This window comes from Vombatus ursinus, unplaced genomic scaffold, assembly GCF_900497805.2.
Source record: "Vombatus ursinus unplaced genomic scaffold, bare-nosed wombat genome assembly UNPS02014802.1, whole genome shotgun sequence".
Classification (NCBI taxonomy): domain Eukaryota; kingdom Metazoa; phylum Chordata; class Mammalia; order Diprotodontia; family Vombatidae; genus Vombatus; species Vombatus ursinus.
The window spans coordinates 30,736,242-30,751,136 of record NW_020954580.1 but is presented as its reverse complement, the minus strand read 5'-3'; the positions used below and the strand labels follow the sequence as shown (position 1 = coordinate 30,751,136).

At 35.8% G+C, this 14,895-nt stretch overlaps 1 protein-coding gene across 1 annotated transcript in view; it reads left to right on the top strand.

The window, feature by feature from the left end:
- The window catches only part of NAA16 (N(alpha)-acetyltransferase 16, NatA auxiliary subunit), an 82,799-nt gene extending 67,913 nt beyond the window's left edge, over positions 1–14,886 (top strand). The window contains 5 exon segments of the mRNA XM_027873458.1: positions 2,086–2,194; positions 6,460–6,558; positions 7,228–7,371; positions 7,928–8,025; positions 14,107–14,886. Of these exon segments, the coding sequence (XP_027729259.1) occupies positions 2,086–2,194; positions 6,460–6,558; positions 7,228–7,371; positions 7,928–8,025; positions 14,107–14,307 (651 nt within the window). The 3' untranslated portion in view covers positions 14,308–14,886.
- Positions 14,887–14,895: the final 9 nt, after the last annotated feature.

The following is a 14,895-nucleotide window of genomic DNA, read 5'->3' as shown; positions in this document are numbered from 1 at the left end:
GTACTTATATTTTAAACAGACATTACAGATCAATCATTCAATCACAAGCATAAAAAAAAAACTCTATATACATATATATATATATGTATGTATGTATCTCACCAGAATTTCCTCCCCTCTCTCAGAAAGCCATCCCATATAACAAATACTAAAATTTTAAAGAAAAGTAAAAAGAAGGGGAAAAAGGGGGGGGAACATCAACAAAATCGATCATACACATTGAGAATATGCAGTGTTCCATAGCTGTGGACTTAACCATTTGTACAAAGGAGTGGAGTGGGGGTATCTTTTCATATTTCTTTTTTGGAGCCATTCTCAACAGGCATTTGTTAAATATGACCTGTGTGCCAGGTATTATGTTGAGGAAACAAAAGACAAAAATGACAGTCCTAGCTCTCAAGGAAGACAACATGGACACATGTATGTAAGTAAAGAAATAAAACAAATAGAAAGTAGTTTAGGAAGGGAAAGCACTAGCATTTTAGGAGTGAAGAAGATCCAGAAAGGTTTCATGTAGTAGAAGGCAGTGCTTGAGCTTAGTCTAGAAGGAAGTTAGGACTTCTGTGGGGCTATGGTTGAGGTATGGGAGATATTCTCAGGTATGGGGAGTGGCCAGGGTAAAGTCACAGAGATGGAAAGTAAAGTGTCACATATGAGAACAGTACAAAGGCCAGTTTGCATCATAGAGTGTGCTAAAGGGGGTAATGTATAATGAGGCTGAAAAGTTAGATTGAGACCAAGTTTAAAGTGCTTTAAAAGCCTGGCAGAGAAGTTTTTATATGAACCTAGAGGTAATAAGGGGCCATTGGAGTTTATTGAGGTGGGGGTTGGGGGGAGACTTGTACTTGAGGAAAATCTATTTGACAGCTGTGTGGAGTGGATTAGCAAAGGGACCCGAGTCTTGAAACACAGAAACGAATTATGAGGCTATTCTAGATGAGAAGTGATAAGGTCCTAAATTCAAGTGAAGGCTCTGTGAATAGAGAAAAGAGGTCAAATGCTAGAGGTTTATCAGCTGATTGGATAGATAGGATGAGAGTAGGATTGAATCAATGCTGAGGTTACAAACCTTGGAGATTGGAAGAATGGTGGTGCCTTTGATAGAAATAGGGAAATTCTACATAGGGGAAGTCTGGAAGGAATGAAAATGAGTTTTGGTTTGGACATGTTGAATTTGAAATGTCTTTGAGATATACAGTAGAAATATCCAGCAGACAGATAGATGGTCATGTGCTTCTGGATCTCAGGAGAGAAGTTCAAGCCGTAAATAAATACTTGGGGGTCATCTACATAGAGATGACAGTTAATGATATTGATGAAATCATCAAGTGAGAAAGTGTAGAAAAGAGAAGAGCGTCCGGGACAGGGCCTTGTGGTATTCACATAGTTACAGAACATGTTACAGATGACAAGCCAGCAAAGGAGAGTGAGAAGGAGCTGTCAGACAGGTAGGAAAACTTGGAGAGAATGGTGGTTCGAAAACCCATAGAGACCTCAGGAGGAAGAAGGAAGTCAACAACCCTTTGACCTAGCAATCTTACTGCTAACCCAGAGCATTGAAAGAAAGGCCCCATGTATAGCAAAATATTCACAGAAGCACTTTATGTGATCTCAAAAATCTGGAAACAAAACCGGTGCCTGTCAGTTGGGAAAAATCTGAATTGTAGCATATGAATGTAATAGAATTTTGTGCCATAAGAAACAAAGAATGAGACATTTAGAGATTTGTCAACAGTGATGCAGAACAAAGAAAGCATAGCCAAGTGAACAATATACATAAGACTACAGTAGTGTAGATAAGAACTTGTAAAATAATTTTAATTAGATTAATTGAATTGGAAAATCTTGGTTCAGGAGAACAGGATGAGACATCTCCCTTTTCTTCAAAAAAAGATGGGGATCTCTGAATGGAGAAAGTTGTATGTGGTGTTAGTATGCCGCTGTATCAGTTGGTTGAAAACAAGGGTTCAGAGTGGCAAAAGAGAGCACGAAGAAAAATGACTGATGTTAAAAAGGATAAAAGAGGACATAAGATCAGTTCTTAGCGCTATGTTTTAAATGACATTGACTTTCCTTTTAAAACAGGTAGAAAATCCATTAGAAGAAGCTATCAAGTTCCTTATACCACTTAAGACTCTTCTTGCTGATAACATAAACACTCATCTTTTAGCATTTGAAATATACTTTAGAAAAGGTAAGGTGACTTAAAACTTTTTTTCTTTTAGTTTGAATCATTGGTTATTTTAGGAACCACACATATTTACCATTTTTATCCATTTTCACATTTTAGTTTTGTGGATTGCCATGGCCAAAGAATTAATTACCGAGTGTCCAGCCTGGTGATGAGGCTTTTTGTACTTATAGTTAGATCATTCCTCAAAAACCAGACTTAATATATCAGAGCCATACTCAATGGTTTATAACCTGCTGGGGCCTCCCAGAGCTTACATTTTGCTATTGTAATCTTTGAGAACTCGGAGTCATCTTCATACTACAATGAGGGATTGGAATAAGACTGAAGAGTTGAAAATGATTATCATGCAGAGAGCTATGGAGAAGTTCATGGTAGGTGTGAGCAAGTTGCAACATATTACCAATGAAAAATTTCAAAGAAGAACCCAAGTAAAAAATGCGGTCAGGGAAATGTATGATAAGAAGAGATAATGGTATAAACAGCCAGCATATTCCACTGGTACCCTAGAATTTCCACACACAAAAAAAGGGAGACCTTCAGCGCATTGGATAGACCTCCTGTGGTAAACTTATGAGAAAATATGGTTAAGAGTCCCATAGGATGGGTGTGCATGGATGGGTTGCTTGTTATTTTTGTTGCTAGAGAAAACATCCAGATCTATGAGGTCCCAGATCCAAATGAATTTTTCACATTCATAGAGATCTTAGCCAGTGGCAATCACTTTATCCAATGTATTTATTACCTGTCATATGATTCCTTTTTACAACAGTACTCCAGAATGGTTATCCAGCCTGTACTTGAACACCCTCAGTGGAGCACTCACTGTTTTGTGAGGCAGCACATTGTTCTTTTGGACATTTCTAACTTAGGTTGAGCAGAAATCTACTTTCCTACCCATTGGTCCTAGTTCCACCCCTGGTACCATATAGTATAAGTCTCTTTCATTTGCCAGTCTTAACCATATTTGATGATAGGTATTATGTCAACTCAAATCTTCTTTCCTCAGGGCTAAACATTACCAATTCTATAACCATTCTCATTCATGTGACCTGATCAGGATACTTAGTAGTCACCCTCCTTTGGATGAGTTCCAATGGCTGTCCTAAACTATAGAACTCAGAGTAGTACTTAAGTTATCTTCTTCAGTTCTCTTTAATATATTGCTTAGGAATTTAGTTAGGTTTTTTTTTCTTTTTTTTTGGCAAAAATTCTTTTAAGTGGGAAGAAGTGAGGGACAAAAAACACTAGGGAGCAATAAGCAAAAATGTCTATAGTTTAGCTTTTCAAGTGAATTAGCAAATGGAAATTATCTACAAACTATGTAATCAGATGCTTCATCATAGAAAATGATTATCGCATGGACTATGGAGTTGGCATAAGGATGTTTGCTTTGGATTATTTGTTGTATCCAAATTAGCAGAGCCTGATTAGTATGTCCTTTCTGTTGGAATGTTGAAATAGTATACTTATTCATAACTTTTGATTAAAATGAATGTCATAGTAATGGGAATAATCATTATTGAGTTCAGAACTAAGACTTCAGCCCAGTATTCCATTGTCATCTTTATGGTCCTATGGATCTAGTCCTTGGGTTTTTCGCCATTATTCAGGCCAGCATCTATCTCTACTGTTTATATAACTTCCCTCATCCCAATTTGTCAAGGCCTAGGAAAGAAATTATTCTCAATGATTTTTTTTCCCAGTAACTTAGAAGAAATTCCCCTGCTTTCCAACATGAATTCCTCTCTCATCCCTACTCTTTTAATGGATATTAGCCAAGTCTTGTTACTGCCCCTCTATTGATTCTCAGAAATATTCAGCTGCCACCCAACTCAGAAATTGTAGTCACTCCACTTTCAAGCACCTCCCACTATTCCCTTCAGGTTAAGACGTTTTGCTCACTCTGTGCCAGAGATACTTCAGACAACCATCAGAACTCATTTGATATCACTTAATCATCCAGAAAAAGGGGCTTGGTCCCTGTCTATACTACTACTACTTCCAAATTCTGCTTTGCAACAGAAATGCTTCCTGTTATGATTAAGATCATTTTAGGACATGTATGGGTTCAACTCTGTTACTGTCTGTGGGAAATTATTGAGATGTGGAATTCAAATATTAGGGAATATGGAGCACAGAAATCCACTAAGCCTTCTTTGGGGTTTGTACCCCAATGTTATATGAAAATATTTTTTTCAAGGCCATTTGAGCTAACTTCACCTAGATTTGGCAGACTTTAAATTTGAAGAGTCTGCAAGCTAACACTGGTTCACCTATCTGAATATCAGATTATTGTTGTTCCTCACTGCTAATCTTTGGGGAAATTGGAAGACTGATTTACAAATTTTATTATATTTTTGCAACTGTCATTTGTTAAAAGTTTTAGACTGTATGTATACTACCATTAGGTCTTATAGTTCTGTGTTCAAAGATATGTATGTGATTAACAGTGCTGGGATATTAAGACTATCTTTTGTTTTGTAACTGTGGTTCTTAAACTCTCTTCCCAGCATGTTTTGTTTAAGGAAAAAAAAAAGCTATCTTGATTATTTTACATTAGGCTAGTTTATCTGCCAGGGTGGTTTCATAGGAAGTCATGTCTGTGCTGCATTATTTTAAACTATGTTTTAGGGTTATCATCATGTAAATTGATTAAGCAGTTTATCATAATATAACTGCTTAATTAAAATATTACAGTACTTTAGATCAGCACCCGTAATAGGATACATGTCAGAATTAGTGCTAATTGCTTTCTAAGGGGTGTTTGCCACTGTGATGGAGGATTTTCAGCATGAAGCACTTGTTGAGGGATTTCCTTTGTCTAATAGTATCCTCTAGAAGTGCCATTTTGGGGATGATACTGTTAATCTCATCAGGTGTTGGAGTGTTACAGATCTGCCTAATTGAGACTCATAATCTCACATAAGTTTTTCTGAATTACACAGGAAAATCCAAGGAGGTAAAGAATATCTATTTCCATATTGATATATAGTTGGATGGGCAACCCATTGAACTTGTACATAAGTACATGCACCTTAGACAGAAATTCTGTATGGATGATGAGACCCAGTATTGCATTGGAGGGGATTGCCTTTGGAAAATTGTGCAGATTTTAAAAATTGAACCTAAGCTTTATTCTGAAACAAAGCCTGAAGTTAAAAATTACATAGTAGTCAGTGAAAGAGAGAATAGTCAGCTTGAGCATTACATTTTAAAGCACATAACATGTATGTTATATATTTTAGCATTATAAACATTATATTATAGTAGGAGAAGTGGCAAAGGATGCCATCAGAAAAACATGATTGGAAAAAGAAAGACTGATCATGTAGCTAGAGTGAGAAATATCCAGTGGCTAACGCAAGTGCTCTGTTGATTTCCACTCAGTGTTAAGAAACCTAGGTGGGTACACCCCAGATTTGAGGTGATATGTACAAGAGTTGCATAGGATGGGAAGACATGGACGGATTGTGATCTGCATTATTGAAAGCAGTATCCCCAATGATGAGATCATAGTTTAATTGAAAGATAGCAAAGTATGATTTTCAATGAGTAAAGCTCTTAGGTATTCCAGGACTGGGCGTCACACAGCTAGTAAATATTATGTGTCTGAGGCCGGATTTGAACTCAGGTCCTCCTGAATCCAGGGGCGGTGCTCTATCCACTATGCCACCTAGCTGCTCCTCAGATAGTTTTTAAGAGATATCAATACCAATTACTTGAATACTCATCTCTCATATTAAAGACAAGTGAAGATTATTTGACTAAAAATGTTTCAGTTGACTTTAGAGAGTATTAGACATGCAACAAATGCAGTATCATTGGGAACAGCTTAGGAAGATGGGCTAAAAGAAGTTGATTATTTTGAAATTGTATTTGGATTGATAAATATAAATAGTTGTTTTGTCCCCATTTTAGTTACCAATGTAACTAAAGAAAATATATTCATGGATTTATTTTTTTAGATTAAGAAGTTGAAAATAATGAATTTATTATTTTTAGTTGTTTTTCTAATACTTGCCCAGAATTGTTGAATACCATTTTAAAATAGTTGCTGTTCAGAGTGAAGAATCAAGAAAACTCTTTTTCTGATTCAGAATTGCCTATTTGTCTTCCATAGTTAGTTTTGTTATATGTTCATAATAATAATAATAATAATAATAATAAACTGAGTACTCTGGGAGGTGGGGAGGAAAGACTACTTAATTAAAATGCAACAAAAAAATAAAATATTCTGAATGATTTTCTTTAATTTTATGATACAGGAAAATTTTTGTTAATGTTGCAGTCGGTCAAAAGAGCTTTTGCTATTAACCGTAATAACCCATGGCTACATGAGTGTTTAATTAAATTCTCTAGATCTGGTAAGTATAATGAATACTATTCACACTTTTCTTACTCCTAGATTTTTCTCTGAGTGAAATAGTTTGTGGCTAAATAAAAATACATCCACAAGACAAATACTAGAATATAGAAAATAGTGGTAGTGGCAGGTAGGGGGCATAGATAGACCTGTGATTTCATTGATATGGGTGACTCCGGTGACAAAACTCCCTCTCCTAGTACAATTCAGCACCAGCTTTGCAATTTATGGTTGGATAAAGCTGCATGGGCTCCAGGAGGTTAAGCAGTCTGTAGGGTCACACAGCCAATATGTTTGAGATCTCTCTGACTCAGAGGCTGGCTCTCTATCCACTGGGACACACCACATACACTGCTATTGGCTCAAAATTAAGTATCTTTAATACAAACTTATTAAGTGAGAAATAGTTTTATTACTTATGTTTCCCTTTGTGTTTCTTAAAGAATAGCAATAAATTTATAACGTGTTTGTTTATAAATATGCATACATATATATATGTGGGTATGTATATATCAATATATCCAGAAGCTGGTGATTCTAAGTCTAGCACTACTCTTGTTATCTTATTATACGGGGGGTGGGGGGGGAGAGGGGGGGAGAGAGAGAGAGAGAGAGAGAAGGTTGAGATAAACCTAAGGAGATTTTAATTAATGATAAACTTTTTTTTCAGTGTCTAATCATAGTAATCTCCCAGAAATAGTGAACAAAGTCCTAACCCAAGAAATGCAGAAAATCTTTGTTAACAAAGATTTGGAAAGTTTTAATGAAGAATTTCTCAAACATAATGCTACCTCTCTTCGGCATCTACTTTCAGGTAAGCTTGCTATAATTTTTTTAGTTTCAGAATCTAGTGAGCTAAATATCTCTTATAGATACAGTAACTTTAAAGTCATTGGGATACTACTTAGCAAATTACTTTTTTAGGCTATTAAATTGGTAGCCCGGTGGTCACAGAATCACTGAATTTTAGATTTGGAAGGAACTTCAGTGGACATCTAGTCCAACCCATCCATACCTGAAAAAAAAATCACCCTACAGCATACCTGACATGGTCTATATGTGTCCAAATAATGTAGATAGAGATTTAAAAAATTATTTCAGAGTTCTTTATGAATATTTCCATTTAACCAATACTAAAATAATTATTTAGAGACTATGGGAGAAGGAAAGTGTAGGGTAAAATCTGTGTTTAATTAAATTGGTAAAAATCTTGGTTTGTACTGCTTGCTTAATGGAAACAACTTTGGGACTTGAACACCAAGGTAGCCGTACTAGACTACTGGTGATTTGGATAATATATTTATAAAAGAAATCAAAAGATCATGTGTCTTATACTTATCTTTAAATGTGTTTACATTTTGTGATTTTAGGTGCTAAAATGATGTATTTCCTAGATGAATCAAGACAAGAGAAAGCAATTGCTATTGCCACTAGGTTGGATGAAAATGTAAAAGATAAAAATGTGAAGGTAAACTTTCATGTTTATAAGTGATGCAAACTAAATGTCTGTGTGTTTTTCCATATATCTCTTGACCTGTTCCTCTTTTACTCTTTCTGTTTTCTCACACTCACTGAGACCTGCCTCCCTTTGGATGATCCTGCATCGCTTGTCATCTTTCTGGTACTGGCTGTACCCTCTGGTATACCGTATGACTTACTTGCTCCCCATTGCCATTTGCAGATTCTGCAGATTCTCTCTCTATTGCCATTGTTCAGCAGTCTTTCTTCCATTGAGATTCTCATTATACAAACTTGTCATCCCATTCCAGATCCAGTGCTCAAGACATTGGCCCTCCTTTTTCTCTTCCATTAACAAAATTTTCTGTTCTGAATTTAAAGACTTCCCCTCCCCCCCGAAAAAAGAGCATTTCCCTATATATAGAAGAACACTAAAAGAGGATTAAACATATGAAGCAATCTATTTCATGCTACTTGCTTTAAACAATATGTGTGTGTATAATAAATTCCACATTACTTTCAAAATTGTCCTGCTTTTCTGCATTTCCTTCTGAACTTCCTTTTGTTCTCTTCAGTGCATTAAAACTTTTTTTCAATGACCCTCTTTTTTTTTGGTATTACTGTTACTGACCTCTCTTTCCCTGCCCCAGCCTTCCCCTCTCAATTAAAAACTGAGATTACAAAACAATAACAACAACAACAACAAAACCACCCCAAAATAAAACCTGAGTAACAAATAAACATAGTCAAGCAAAAAAAATCCACACAGTGGTCATATCAAAAAATGTTTGTCTCTTTATGCTCCATGAGTCTTTCATGATTGTCAAGAGGTCAGTAAAACATACTTTATCTTAAGTCCGCTATAAATGTGGTTGGTCATCGCTTTGATTAAGTCAATGAAAGTTGTTTTACTTTGCAATATTTCTGTCCTTATATAAGTTGTTCTGCTTCTGTTCACTTCCCTCTGAGTCAATTCATATTTTCCAGAATTCTCTGCAATCTTCTTTTGTGTAATTTTTCTTACAGCTCAGTAATATTCCACTACATTTACAACTACAGATTATTTAGCCATTTTTCAGTTTTTTTTTTTAAGGCAGTTGGGGTTAAGTGACTTGCCCAGGGTCACACAGCTAGTAAGTGTCAAGTACTTAGTCTGAGGCCAGATTTGAACTCAGGTCCTCCTGACTTCAGCACTGGTGCTCTATCCGCTGCGCCACCTAACTGCCCCTATTTCTCAATTTTTAAAGAGGCAATCCAAGGTGCTTCATTAGACACTAGTTCTTTGCCTTCCTTCAGGATCAGGAAGTTTGATTTGGTTGGGACTGTTCCTCTCTGGTATTATCTTCCCTCTTAGCCTGCCTCCCCTATCTTTGCTTGTTTCCCTCTTGAGTTTAATGTATTTTTACACTAATTGTGTGTGCATGTGTTTTCTCAATTTTTAATCTGCTAGATAAGAGTGAGTTTCATATGATGCCTTCTGTCTCCTACGCTTTCCTTCCATCTCTGTATTCTCTCCTCACAAAACTCAACTTTCCAAACGTACCAACTATGAGAAATAGAAAGGTCTTTCTCTTTACCACATTTTTTTTCTTTTAACTTTTTCTTTTTCCTCCCCTCCTCAGACCCTTAGAACAAAATTAATTCACCCCTAGCTCTGTTTTTATTCCTTAATTCCCTCAGTACTCTTTGAAGATGTTAAGGTTCTGAAGGGACCTTTGTTTCTTTTTCTCCATTAGAATATTAGTAATGCATCATCATATAGCTCCATCCAGTTGCTCAAATATATTCATCTTTCTAAGATTTTTTGAACTCTTGTCTTTTTATTTCAAAGTTCCTATTCAGCTCAAGTCTTTTAATCAGAAATGCTTACAAGCCCTTTATTCCATTAAAGGTATGTTTTTTCCCTCTGTAGAATTATACTCAGTTTTAAAGGACAAGTTATTTTTTGTTGTAAGCCTATCTCTTTTGCCTTTGAAATATTGCATATGATGAATGGTTCGCCTGTCAGATTTATGGAGGACAGAAGAATTCATGACTGAACAAGAGGTGGAGAACATTATGAAATACAAAATGGATAATTTTGATTACATTAAATTGGAAAGTTTTTGCACAAACAAAGCCAATGCAACCAAGATTAGGAGGGAAGTAGAAAACTGGGAAAGAATTTCTACAACCAGTGTCTCTGATAAGGGCCTCATTTCTAAAATATATAGAGAATTAAGTCAAATTTATAAGAATACAAGTCATTCCTCAATTGATAAATGGTCAAAGGATATGAACAGGCAGTTCTCAGATGAAGAAATTAAAGCCATCTATAGTCATGAAAAGATACTCTAAATCACCATTGATTAGAGAAATGCAAATCAAAACAACTCTGAGGTACCATCACACTTATCAGATTGGCCAACATGACAAAACGGGAAAATGATAAATGTTGGAGAAGATGTGGGAAAATTGGAACACTAATGCATTGTTGGTGGAGTTGTGAACTGATCCAACCATTTTGGAGAGCAATTTGGAACTATGCCCAAACGGCTATAAAAATATGAATATCTTTTGACCCAGCAATAGCACTTCTTGGGCTGTATCCCAAAGACATCATACAAATGGGAAAAAGACCCACATGTACAAAAATATTTATAGCATCTCTTTTTGTGGTGGCAAAGAATTGGAAATTGAAGGGATGCCCATCAATTGGGGAATGGCTGAACAAGTTGTGGGATATGAATGTAATGAGATACTATTGTGCTATAAGAAATGATGAACAGGTGGATTTTAGAAAAACCTGGAAAGACTTGTATGGACTGATGCTGAATGAAATGAGCAGAACCCGGAGAATGTTGTACACAGTTAACAGCCACATTATGGGATGACTAACTTTGATAAATCCTTGTATTGCAGAGAAGGGCTAAGTACTAAGACATCTCCAAAAGTCTCATGATGGAAAATGCTATCCACATCCAAAGAAAGAACTATGCAGTTTGAATTCAGATTGGAGCATACTATTTGCTATTTTTTTTCTTCTGTTTTATTTTGTTTCCTCTTTCTTATGGTTCCTTCTATTGGTTCTAATTCTTCCTTACAACATGACTAATGTGAAAATATGTTTTATAGGCATGTATATGTATAGCCTATATCAGATTGTGCGCCATCTTGAGGAGGGAAGTGGGGAGGAGGGGGAGAAAAATTTAAAACTCAAGAGAAAAATTTAAAACTCAAAAGCTTATGGAAATGATTGTTGATAAATCAAAATAAATTAATAAAAAATGAAATATTGCATATGACAATATGTTATTTATACAGAATAAATTGGAAGTAGTCCTGGAGGGAAGCCCTAAGATTAATGAGGACTGGTTAAGGTACAAGCTCATTTCACAACATTATGGGGAATTCAGAAAGTTATAAATAGTGTCACTTAACAGGACAGGAAAATGTAGTTGAGAGAGGAAAAACCAACCCAATAAACCCCTTTGCATAGTTGAGCAAAATAAATTCTGTCATTGGCCATGTCCAAAAAGATACCATTTTGCTCCTTTTTGTCAGGATTTGCATTGATTGCTTCACCATTGATTCACTGGAATTATGGTAGGTCACTGAATTTATCAGAGTTCTTTCAAAGTCTTTCAAAGTTGTTTGTCTTTACAGTGTTATTGCATGAATTGTTTTCCTGTTCCTGCTCACTTCACTCTGCATTACTTCATACGTCTTCCCAGATTTCTCTGAAATCACCTCTTTAATCATTTCTTACAAGTACAATATATTCCGTTGCATTCATATGTCATAATTTCTTCAGCAGTTTTCCAGTTGATGAGTGCCTCCTTAAGTTGCAGGTTTTTGCTGCCACAAAAAGAGCTTTTATAGTGTTGTTGGACACGTGAGTCCTTTTCCTCTTTCTTTGGTCTCTTCAGGGTTTAGTTTTAGTAGTGGTATTGCTGGTGCAAGGTACCATTTAGTGATTTTTTTGTGAATAGTTCCAAATTGCTTTTCAGAATAACTGGACCAATTTACAGCATCACTAACAATGCATTAATTAATGTGCTTGTTTTCTCACAGCCCCTTCAACATTTGTTATTTTCTTCTTTTGTCATCTTTGCCAGTTTGATGGGTGTGAGGTGGCACCTCAGTGCTGTTTTATTTTGCATTTCTCTAATTAGTCATTTGAAGCATTTTTTCATTTGGCTATTGATAGTTTGGATTTCTTCCTTTGAGAACTGTCTATTTGTATCCCTTTACCATTTATCAATTGGAGGATTGACTTTTTTCTTATAAATTTGATATTGTTCCATATGTATCTTGAGAAGGAGATGACCTTTTTGAGAGAAACCTGTTGCAATTTCCTGTTCCCCTTATAATTTTAGCTGCATTTGTTTTGTTGGTGCAAAACTTTTTAAATTTTGTGTAATCACAATGACCCATTTTATCTTCTGTGATCTTCTCTACCCATGTTTGTCTATGACCTGTTTCCCTGTTATCCAGATATCCCTACATCCCCTCTCCATGTAGCTTCCTTACTTATCTACTTTTTTTAATGATGTTGTCTTTTATGTTTACATCATATACCTATTTGGAACATATTTTGATTTTGCATGTATAGTTTTTGCTGTCTTCCCCAGGTGCCCACTTTCGTGTTGAAGCCACCAACTATTAAAGTATATGTTAGGTTGGAGAATTTTCTCAGTTTCTTTGTGAAATTCATTTACTTTACCCTCCACCATGCATATTGACACATAATCCACACTTTCATGGCAGTGTTTTATTTGTACTTATCATGAGCCCTGTATGGCCAGATGACCAAGTATCACATGAAATGATGTTTCTTCTTGTCTTTCGGTGCATTGGCTCATTTAACTTCTTTATTCTCTGCTGAGAAGAGCATATAACTATGAATTCTCTGCCCCCTCCCCCATTGTCTGTTATATTTATTTTTAAAACAATTTTGTATTTGTACCTTTTTTTCCCTTTTTAGGCAATTGGGGTTAAGTGACTTGCCCAGGGTCGCACAGCTAGTAAGTGTCAAGTGTTTGGTCTGAGGCTGGATTTGAGCTCAGGTCCTCCTGACTTCAGGGTCTGTGCTTTATCCACTGTGCCACCTAGCTGCCCCCTATTTGTATCTTTTGACGTTATCAGAATATCCCTCTGTAGCCCTTCTGCTTTCCTACTGCCATCTCCCAGAGAGCCATTCTTTATGTAATAAAAAATTTAGCTGGAATTCCATTGTGTCTTTTGGTTTCATTTATGAGAATGACAGTACTGCTGTGTTTCAGTTTTAGTGTGTCCTCTCATTAGATAAAGTTTTCACAGAGGATAGTTTTATTAATGTTTAAAGATTATTTCTAAACTGTGACTCTTAGTGAATTGTGTGTTCCCCCTCATGTTCTTCCCCCTACCCTACCTCTCCATCCCCTCGCTCTTTGCCACTCTGTCATTATTGTTGAAGAAGTAAGAAGATGACCGTCTAAGACTGAGGCCATTTTATATTTTCTTAATTCCATGGATTACCATGGTCAGAGAATTCTTTACTTAGTGGCCAGCCTGCTGCTACTGAGCCCTTCTCTAGTTAGATTAACCCTTAGGCAGTAAGGATAATTTGTCTCTTAGTCAGTACTTAAAGCCTTCCTAGTGTGGTAAAACATGATAGAAGTTGTATTTCTCTCTCACAGTCTTTGTATATTCAGGGGACAGCAGAATATCACTTTTATGGGGGACCTTGCACTTAAAAGGTACAGAATTAATGTTTGTTGAGATGAACTTTCAAACTTGTGTTCATATTTATAGATACAAAACAATCTTCTAAGAGAGCTGTTTTAAGTATGCTTTTTTTTAGCACTTATATTTTTAGTTATTTGTATTTTATTTTTGCATTGCTTAAGGATACTTTTGGAATTGTGTTGCTTTTCTCATGCCTTACAATTTGATTCCTAATAGTCTTTCTAAGGGAAAAATTTTCCTAAATAGAGGGACATAGTGCTTAATTATATAATCTATAGAACTCACCTAGGTTTTCTCAGTGTACTAATTATAGGTTTGATTAAACAGCTTATTGGCAGAGGATGTTTAATTAATTTGTATATTTTTTATCTTCTTTCTTTAGACTTTAACAAAAGTTTTTGAGGCACTGATTGATGGCAGCTTTGGGATCTGTAATACCCAGTATGAAGAATACCGGACAGCATGTCATAAACTGTTTCCCTTTTCACCTGCCTTTCTGCCTCCTACAAATGAGGATGACAATAGTCCTGCATCAGTAAACCGTACAACTATTAACCATGATGTGATGGCGAATGAAATTTGAATATCATGAAAGAATTGATTTACAATCTCATGGCTGAATTCAGATCAGGATTACTTTTCCAGGGTGCATTTTAATATCTGATAAGCATAAAGTGAGATATTTGGGCAGTAAAACTTAACAGTGGAGTATACCATTAGCTTTTGTCTTCTCCTGACCCCCAGCTGCTACTGTTTATGAAAACCTTATCTGTAATCACCATTTATCATGCTTATATTTGTACAGTTTGTCTTATCTACCAAACTCCCAAATTATGAGCATTACAGTAGATGAGGACTTTGCTTTCACCTTAGTGTTACAAAAATATGATCATTTCTTACTGATTAAACTTAGACATTGAACAATTTTAGCTAATTATGTTGGATATGATACCAGTGTTCCCACTACATTTTATTTCAAGTTTTTAATTTTAATCTGTCCTGGTGGTTTTTTAAAAAGCTTATTATTGTGAATGTATTGGCTGTTTGCATGATTTTTTAAAATATGGACCACATTATGGGAGGTATAGAGGTGTCTTTTAAAAATTATAAGTTGGAGGGGGCAGCTAGGCAGTAGATAGAGCACCGGCCCTGAAGTCAGGAGAACCTGAGT